The sequence below is a fragment of the Peromyscus californicus genome, unplaced genomic scaffold (genome assembly GCF_007827085.1).
Source record: "Peromyscus californicus insignis strain IS unplaced genomic scaffold, ASM782708v3 Scaffold_9__1_contigs__length_137607984, whole genome shotgun sequence".
Lineage (NCBI taxonomy): Eukaryota > Metazoa > Chordata > Mammalia > Rodentia > Cricetidae > Peromyscus > Peromyscus californicus.
The window spans coordinates 70355308-70365692 of NW_026294617.1; the positions used below are offsets into that span (position 1 = coordinate 70355308).

A 10385-nucleotide genomic window follows, 5' to 3' on the forward strand; every position below is an offset into this window, starting at 1 on the left:
GCAGGGTAGAGTTTTTATGATAGCAGAGGTTGGGGTGAAGGGATTTCCAGGGTTCAGGATCCTGATTGTCTGACATTTGTCTAGGGGTATCTGTAAAAAAGAAACAGGTATGTTCTAGACTCAGGAACATCTGGCCAACTATCTAACCTTATCTAAAGGTTGGAATGTTTGGGGTGTCAGGCCATAGATGTAGGCCCTCCCTGTCTGGGGACAGCTTGTGGCTATTCCTGGGTCTGGGTGTATCAACCTGTTTTGATACCCACACTTCTCAACCATCCTAAAGTTGTGATCTTTTAATATAGTTCCTCATGTTTAGAGACCCCAGTCATAAACTTATTTCATGGCTATGCCATAATCATTAATTTTGTTGCTGTTATAGGTTGTAATGTAAATATGTGATATGCAAGATATCTGATATGCAGCCCATGTGAAAAGGTTGATCGACCCTCAGGTTGAGGACCACTGCTATAGAGTATATATTCCTGCGAGAGCTCTCACAGTTCTGTCCTGGGTGAGATTGCATCTGGAAAAGAGAGACACCTTCCAGTGATGCTGAGATTACCTGGCCAGAAGTCTTCAGGGATCCAAGCCAATGCAGGACAAGCATGAGGGTCCAGAGGAATAGGTAAGAGACTGTCTCTATGCATTCCTCTTACAGAGCTCCAATGGAGTTGGTTGGATATATGCATATTTATAATAGTCAAAAGTAATGAATGTATAGTCATAAAATAATCTGTTAGGTGCTACAAGAAAGATGTTGCATAGGCAAGGAATTAGAGAGGTGCCCACAATGCAGGAAAATGGGCTGCTGGGGCATCCATTTGAGAGAAGTTCTTTTATGATTAGGGTCAGTGCCTTTGTGTGTTGCTTACTGGCATGTAATTCACATCGTGTAAAGGAAGACAGTCCTGATGGACTGACACACAATTCTTCTGCTCAGTATGAGTTATCATGAATGTATTTTCTATGTGTGCAATCTCAACCATGCAAGTTGGGGTCATGTAAACTAGAGACATGTATATGAGTGCAGTCCTAGATTATCAAAATGCAGTCAAGTCCAAGGGCTTCAGTCACTGAGTACCAAGCAGCTCCTCTGTGATTACAGCATTCTGACCCCAATGGATTTGAAATCCTGGACCATGTTGGTAGAAACTGGCCTCCATTTTCGAGTCTATTATTTACATCCTTCCATCCACAGAGCTATGTGAACACTTCCTAGCCTACCTCCACCACTCACAGCCCCTGCAAGAATATCATACTACTCATCTGTGGTGCATTCTTTCCTGGGGTGGGGGAGACATGTGTCAGCCAGGGCTACCTATAAATGGGGGGCCAGCTCTACTCTGCCAAACACTGTGGCTCCCCAGCTTCAGTAAGTGAGCTCAGCTCTCCTAGGCAGGAGGCTGCCTCTTCATTTTTTCTTTCCTCTGCTATTTGTCCTTCTTCCAAACATTCTACTGGATCCTCCTTCCTTCTCCTGGCAGTTTTGCAGCTTCCTTCAACTTTCTGAAAGTTTCTTGCAATAAAATTCTGGAATTTGGCATTCTCTACATTTTCTAATATTCATCTTTCATGCATGTGTGACAGGCAGGTGCCGCACTAGGTTGCATCCTGTCCTTTCTTTTATTGTTTATGTCCTTTCCATTTCTTGCCTGATGAGGCCAGAGATGTGATCAAGAATGCTTGACAGACCATGTATTTACATGCACTTCTGCTTCTCCAGGATTTAAATAGATTGCAAGAAAGACAGCCCGCAATGTCACAGATGGAACAAGGCATGGAGACCATCATCAAAACCTTCCACAAGCACTCTGGCAAGGAGGGAGATCCAGACACCCTGAGCCAGAAAGAATTCAAACAGTTGGTGAATAAGGATATGTCAAACACCCTCAAGGTAAGACTGGCTTAGAAAGGGAGGAATGTGCAGTGTAAATAGTCAGGGAGAAAATTTCCAGCACCATCCACAGAGGGCAGCAAGGGCTCAGTCACTGGAGGTGCTCCAAGTTAGACACTGAGAGTCAGGAACTGAACTTCTGTTCTGGGAAGACCCTGGTAGAGGAGAACCTGGAAGTGACTATATTGACTATATTGATTGCGGACACACAACATTAAGAATGCTGAGGACCCCAATAGCCTTGGAGTGTGCAGGAAGATAAGATAGAGTCCTGTGGTTGGTCTGTGCCAGGTGCAACAGAGGTGAGTACAGTAGGGAGACCTCCCACTTTGAGGTGCTGACATTTAAGCTGAGACTTCATAACAGGTAATGGAAACACTTGAGGACAGCCATTGAATGGAAGCTGAGGGAGGACACTAAGCTTCATCTGAGTACTAACAGTAGACCTGAGTCCCTAGCTTAGAAGAAGCAAAAATCAGAAGCTTGTGGTGAGAACTCAGTACATCACTCACATGAAGCACTGTCAAATGTCAGTAATTCCATCTGCTCAAGAAAAATGATGATGAGCAATTAAAGCAATTCAATCCGAAACCTCTGTGTTCTTTTTTTCAAATATGGCAAACAGATTCTGGAAGGAAATGAGTAAGGCACATGTCCTGGGTCCCAGTGTTGGTCGATTTTTCTGCCTAGATGTGTACACTGGTCTGCAGCCCTCCTAGAGGCACTGTTAAAGTAGAGAACTGCCACTGTGGGAGGTATTAGGGACAAAGAGATCTCTCTGAAGTGAGGATCTCAGGCAAACAAGATGCTGCTTCCAGGCAGACAATGGGTACAGAAGAACCTCTCTAGACGAGTTTGTCCTCTGTGTTATCTCTCTATTGATTCTATCACCTCTCCCAACAACCCTGGTCTAAGCATTGGGTTAAGAGGGGAAATCATTACCCTTGAAGATGCGCTAATCGGGGTTATAGGAGGGGCCTTAGCCAAGGTATCCCAGCCAATGAGTGGAAGATCTGCAGCTGGCTGGTGCTCTCTGCTACACCTGGATCCTACCACTTCCCATGAATCTCCCCCACATTTTTTATCACAGTCTTTGAGGTCAGCAGAGCACCTACCATGCTCTACCCTTCTAAGATCCCATGCTGCCTGATTTCCTGAGTGCCTGCCCACTAAGTGGTGGGAGGCACAGATTCCTCCAAGTCAGGTCTTAATTTGTATGATTACCACAACCTACAGAAACCATCCATCCACTTTTCAGATACCAGACTCCTAAGATCCTCTTCACAGAAGCTTTTATTCTCACTTGTTCTAGTGACCAATGAGGAACATTTCTAGACAAACATACAATTCTCTGACCTTTTTTTTCTACAATAGTCTTAGTGTGCAAGGTGGAGAGCTGTCTCAGGAACCAACTGGAAAGTGTTCAGTACAAGCTCAGCATCACTTCCACCATGAACACTCAGTTCATCATTTCTGTGTTTAAATTGATATCCTAGATTTGCCATCTGATCACTCACAGTGCTGCCTAGTTAACATCTGTGCTCATGGCCAACATTAATAGCCATCTCACTTCTACCCACAGAAAGAGAAAAAGGACCAAAAAGCCATGAATCACATGATGGAACATCTTGACACAGATAAAGATGGAGCGTTGTGCTTTGATGAATTTGTAGACCTGTTAGTTAAGGTATTGATAACGGACCATAAGAAGACCCATAAGAATGTGTCCTCACATGACCATGGCCGAAGCCATGATCCCAGCTATGGGCCAAGCCTCAGGGAGGGTGACCGTGACAACTGCCATAGCAAATAACCAGAAGGCCAAGCCACCTTGGACTTGCCCAAAGCTACAGAGTTGGTTGTGTCATACATCCTTGGTTGAGGAACTGTGGGATTGGGAACAATAAAGTGTGTCTCCATCCAAGTGTCCTCCATGATGCTTCTGTCTCCTAGACCTGTCCTTCCCTGAGGCCTGAGCAGTAGACAAGCCTGCTCTAGCTTGTAACTCAAGCCCATCCTGTACTTCATCACAATGAAATGACAATCAGCAACTTGTCCCTCTGCTTTGAATTCTTAGGAGTCACCTGTGACCATGAATCCAGCTTGAACTTATGCCCTACTGTTCCAGAGGCAATACCCATGTTTAGCCTATCAATGTGGACCTTGTCACTGCAGAAACAAGAGAAGTTGGTCTCCCCTCAACATGGCAGCCATTTCAAACCTCACCCCAGATGTTCTTCACTGATCACTGTCCACAAATTCTCCTAAAAGAACCCTGTCTCTCTAAAAGTTTTCCTGAAATGGACCCAGTGCAGTGCTATGTCTGGGAGTAATACTGGAACTCCAGCAGTGGGAATGATGGAGTATGTGTAAGGATTCTGTCCTTAATTATGTCATCAGCCTGCGACAGTGTCCCAGCCTAAAAAGTGGGTGGGCCTTCTGTATGTCTCTCTCTTTCCTTTTCACCTCCTTCTTCTCTTCCCTCCCCCTTCTCTCTCCCTCTCCCTCTCCCTCTCCCTCTCTCCTCCCTCTCTCCCAATAAAGCTCTAAAAAGGTAACTATGGCTCATGACTCTCCTCCGTCGTTGGCATGGCCACCCAATCAGCACTCTCCTCCATTGGCATGGCCGCCGCAGGGCAGTGGCCAGCCACTAGGAGCAGTGCCACAGCATAACCAACATTGGTGCCAAAATCCGGGATACACCACTGAACACCGAGGACTTGCTGTGTCTGCTGCCGCTTGCCGCCTCCTCCCCCAATCCAGTGAGACCGCAAGACCTCCCCTGGACCCCTACACAGCTACCATTACTGCAGTTTTCGCGGCTGTAGTCTGAGCTATATTCTTTGTGATGGAAACCCGGGGGTTGTCCTCGGGCTGTGCTGGCAACAGTAGGCACATTTTTGCTCCTGATGAGGGGGTCAGTGCTGTCTAGGGTCCAATGGTGGACCAACTGCAGCGCAGCCACAGCCCTTCCCATCCCTTGATGAAGAGGATGATGAACTTGAGCTGATTTTTAGATCTCTCTTCACTCTCGGGGATGCCCGAGATTGGAGTCTGATCCTGGTTTGTTATTTTAATTTTTTATTTTTCTCTCCGCTACAGCCATGAGACAAAGGGGCGGATACATTTATCACCTACATTGGCAGACAGGGCAGGCACTCGTAAACCTGGCCATATAACAGCATAAACCTGGCCACATAAGAGCATAAACCTGGCCACATAACAGTGTCTTGGGAACTTCTGCCAGAAAACGGGCAAATAAGAATTACTTTATCCCCAAGCTTTCTACTAAAGTTCTAAATAAACCCTTTTCCTTCACCACTTCTGCGTCTGCCATGTGCAACCTTTTCTGTCTGACTTCCCCCGGCAGTGGGCAGGCTCAAATGGGCATGCTTGGGCGGTTTCTACGACTCGCCCTAACTCACCTTAACTCCACCCACTCATTCTCAAACTGCCTGTGTTTCTTATGTGCATACAGACAGGGCTCTGATTTTTGCCTTGTCCCTAATTCCAAAAAAAACAAAACAAACAAAAAAAAAAACAAATTCTCATGCACCACAAGCTTTTCTCTTCCCAGTTCCCTGTTCTCACTGTTCAGCCAATGATACAGGACCACCACAGAAGCGGAGTCCAGAGATCATTAGCTATTTTCTGTGTCACCAGCATCTTGTCAAACAGAAAGTTCCCAACCACAGCCAAGAGGGATACGTGTCTCCAGAGCGAACAGATGACAGACAGCATTCCACAACGCCTGCCTACCTCGGAAAACTCCCCTTCTCCATTTCCCCCAGAGCCAACCGATGCCAAAAGTCAGCTGGAGGCAGTTTTTGAGACGAACGATGCCCCTATTCCCATCTACCTGCTTTTTTTTTTTTATAGTAAGTGAAAGTCTGGTATATAAGGATTCTGTCCTTGATTATGTCATCAGCCTGCGAGGGCGTCCCAGCCTAAAAAGTGGGTGAGCCCTCTGTGCGTCCCTCTCTTTTTTTCCCTCCGTTCCTTCCTTCCATCTATCTTCTTCTCTCCCTCTCTCTCTTCCTCTTCCATCCCCCTTCTCTCCCTCTCTCTCTCTCCAACCTCCCAATAAAGCTCTAAAAAGGTAACTATGGCTTGTGACTCTCCTCCAGCACTCTCCTCCGTCAGCATGGCTGCCGCGGTTGGCAGCCAGCCACGGCAAGCAGCGCCACAGCATAACCAACAGTATGAGTGCCTGAAAACCCATTGCTGAATCCATAATGCTTTTCTATGTGAACTTACAATAAATAGTTACCCTAGAATATGGTATCATTATCTGTGAATTAAGGTAGTGATGTTTTCCTTCCCATCAAAGCTACAGAGCATGGAATGGTGCTAATTGGGGAATACCTGTGAAGGTCATTGTGCATTGTGAGTCCAGAAGGCTCCCAAAGGAGGCTGGAGTTGTTACATAGCCTTCTGTGCTTCCTTTAAGGGGTTCCTTGAGTGAAAACCCCTTGAGGCAATGACTCCCATTTGTGCCCACTAATTGCCACTGCAGAACTCTGGAATTTGGTGGTCTTAAAGAATAGAGGTAAGAGAATATTCTCTACCATGTTCACATTTTAACCTAGTGGGGTCTAGGCTTTGAAGAGAAAAGATCTGTAAACAACAAACAATTCATGCCCAGAAACACCTGAGGACCCTGTGCTGGCCCACCCAACAGGTGAGGTCTTGGTAAGCTTGATCCACCTTGCCTGGCAGTTCCTTCCTTCAGCCTTGGACTGAGGTTCTGTCTCTCCTCCAAAAGGTGTCACCTCCTCCAGACTTTGCTCTCCCTCGTTTTAGAGGGTGGAATGTTCCTGGGAATGGAGCACTTGGGCTCTAGTTTCTCAAGAAGAATGGACAACAGGGATTCCCAAGTAAGACCAACGACCAAGATACAGGGTTTAAAGCTGACAATGGGTAGAGCCACAAAAGGAACTCAGATAAACTAGACCAGGGCTAACAGCACCTGGGAATCAGGTTGTGAAGAAGCCCAGGTTCCTTCTACCTGTTGAAGAGCCATATCACCACATACTCCCTTAGCTCCTTCCAATTGAAGCCCTCAAGATGCCCTGCCATCTGGGAGTGGAGTGGTCAGGGGACTGTGTCCCTGACATCAGGAATGTCATGTCTGTGGAGCTGGGTCTGCTCCACTTGTCTGAGTACTGTGGTGTTAGGTCACTCTCATGGACTGTCCCCATTTTATTTCTACAGAGCTAAATTGAAGGGAAGAAATAAAAAGGTTATAATCCCAATTTCTACCAACATGGTCTTGGATATCAAATCCATTGGGGTCAGAATGCTGTAATCACAGAGGAGCTGCTTGGTACTCAGTGACTGAAGCCCTTGGACTTGACTGCATTTTGATAATCTAGGACTACACTCATATACATGTCTCTAGTTTACATGACTCCAACTTGCATGGTTGAGATTGCACACATAGAAAATACATTCATGGTAACTCATACTGAGCAGAAGAATTGTGTGTCAGTCCATCAGGACTGTCTTCCTTTACATGATGTGAATTACATGCCAGTAAGCAACACACAAAGGAACTGACCCTAATCATAAGAACTTCTCTCAAATGGATGCCCCAGCAGCTCATTTTCCTACATTGTGGGCACCTCTCTAATTCCTGACTATCCACCAGGTTTCTTGTAGCACCTAATAGAATATTTTATGACTATACATTCATTATTTTTGGCTATTATAAATATGTGTATCTCTAACCAACTCCATTGGAGCTCTGTAAGAGGAATGCATAGAGACAGTCTCTTACCTATTCCTCTGGACCCTCATGCTTGTCCTGCATTGGCTTGGATCCCTGAAGACTTCTGGCCAGGTAATCTCAGCATCACTGGAAGGTGTCTCTCTTTTCCAGATGCAATCTCACCCAGGACAGAAGTGTGAGAGCTCTTGCGGGAATATATACTCTATAGCAGTGGTCCTCTACCTGAGGGTCGATCGACCCTTTCACATGGGCCACATATCAGATATCTTGCATATCACATATTTACATTACAACCTATAACAGCAACAAAATTAATGATTATGGCATAGCCATGAAATAAGTTTATGACTGGGGTCTCTAAACATGAGGAACTATATTAAAAGATCACAACTTTAGGATGGTTGAGAAGTGTGGGGTATCAAAACAGGTTGATATACCCAAACCCAGGAAAAGCTATAAGCTGACCCCAGCCAGGGAGGGCCTACATCTAAGGGGAAGTACCTGACATCCAAACATTCCAACCTTTAGATAAGGTTAGATAATTGGCCTGATGTTCCTGAGTCTAGAACATACCTGTTTCTTTTTTACAGATACCCCTAGACAAATGTCAGACAATCAGGATCCTGAACCCTGGAAATCCCTTCACCCCAACCTCTGCTATTATAAAAACTCTACCCTGCCTGAGCTCAAGGCTCTCTGCTCTCAATGTTTCATCGGACAGACAGAGAGACCAAGCTCAGAGCTTGAAAATAAAGGCTCTTTGCTATTACATATGAAACTCGGTCTCCATGGTGCTCTTTTTGGGGTCCCCACGATCTGGGGATAACAATAAACACTGCTATAAATCACTCAGTTCTTCCTCTTTATTTTTTTAAAAAATTCATTCTTCTGTCACACATTACATCAAAACCTCAGTTTCCCCCTCCCTCTACTCTTCCCAGTCCCAAAACACCCCTTGTCCTCTCCTCCAGATCCACTGCTTCTCTATTGCCCTTCAGGAAAGAGCACATTTCCCAGGAATATCAACCCAACAGGGCATAACAAGTTACATTTAATCCAACAGAATTTATTCATTGAGCATTTGCTATATATGTAATCACTTTATGGAGTAATTGATATATTTTCCTGTAAAGGCAGCCTGACTCTGGGGGGATTAGTATTTACCTATAAATGAGACTCATGTACTGAGTTTAACTATAATTCAGACAATCATGATGTTAAAATGTGGAGATAATTATAATATGACTACATATCAGCTGCCATGTATTATATAAATACTAGTCTAAACATTTTGAATTTGGTATATAGGATGGCTAATCTTTATTTTCAACTTAACTGAATTTAGAACACCCGAACACACAAGTCTATGAGGAATAATCTAGATTAGGTAATTAAGGTGGGATTCCCACCCTACTTTGGGGATTCTATTCCTGTGCTAGGATAAAGGCCTGGGATAAAGACAAAAATCTATCTGATCACTAACTTTCCTTCATCTCTGCTTCCTGACTAGGAGCAAAGTCACCAAATGCCTCATGCTCCTGACACCATGGTCTCCTTGTTATTATGGACTGCTCCCTAAAACTCTGGGGCAAAACAAATCCTTCCTTAAGTTCCTTATTCAGATGTTTGGTCACAGCAGTGAGAATGGTAACTAAGGTAACATCCAGTTTAAGTCATAAGCAAATTCTAAAGGAAGGCTAGCATTGTCTCCTATGAATGAAAAAAACCCTAAATACTTGTGGTTATTTGAATATGAATTGATTCATAGGCTCCTATGTTTGAATGCTTAATCATCAGGGAGTGGCCATACTTGAGAAGGATCATTAGGTGGGGCCCTGTTGGAGTAGGTGTGGCCTTGTTGGAAGAAACATGTCACTTAGGAGGAGCCAAGCCAGGCCCAGTGTCATTTTTCCTGCTACCCATGGATGAGCATGTAGATCTCTTAGGTATTGCTCCATTACCATGTCTGCCTGTGTGTTGCTATGCTTCCCGCCAAGATGATTTTAAACCTTTGGAACTGTAAGCAACCACCAACTAATGCTTTTATATCTGAGATTTCCATGGTCATGGTGTCTTGTCACAGCAGTAAAACAGTGACTAAGGCAAGACTGATGTGTGAAGTGTGACAGACACTGGTATGAGGCTTTATTGAATAGTGATTTGTCTACTCCAGAGCAATGCCACAAAATAGCAAAGCTATTCTCTAGCAAAGAGGACACTGGAAGCCTGTCTATCATTCAACTCAAGGGCACTTGTCACTCACCAAAAGCACTTCTGGTAAGAGGAATGAAAACTTACTCTCATACTGGGAGGCCCAGGGCAGTTAGGACAAGAAGCCTGGGCAGTATCTTCATGTGGTGCCAGCACACTGACAGAAAGTAGGTTAAACAACCTAGGTGGGCACTGACAACCCCATCCTGCTCACTCTGTAAAAAGGACTGCATGGCACCCTGTGTGGTCCCAAGGGCCAGCACCTGACTCAGAAATCTCAGGGTCACCTACACAGCTCAGAATCTCTATAAATGTGGAGAAGCTGATATTCATGTCTAGCCAGTCTTCTCCACAACAGCTATCTACATCCAGAATGTACTCCTGGTCCCTTGTAGGCACTCTGCTGGGCTAGTTAGTTCTTCCACAGGTGACAAATGTAACAGTATCCGAAATCCATTTGAAACAGCTGTGGGCGAAATCGATTGACATTCTCATTTCTAGTACTAGAGTTTTGTGGTTAGCCTTCCCACCATCCCTGGGGGAAAACCT

General features: G+C 45.0%; 1 protein-coding gene across 1 annotated transcript; it reads left to right on the forward strand.

The window, feature by feature from the left end:
- Nucleotides 1-1756: 1756 nt before the first annotated feature.
- On the forward strand, nt 1757-3707 carry LOC128106604 (protein S100-A9-like). Its single transcript, XM_052732180.1, has 2 exons — nt 1757-1894; nt 3477-3707. Exons 1-2 carry the CDS (start codon nt 1757-1759, stop codon nt 3705-3707), a joined length of 369 nt encoding a protein of 122 aa, XP_052588140.1.
- The last annotated feature ends 6678 nt before the right edge of the window (nt 3708-10385 follow it).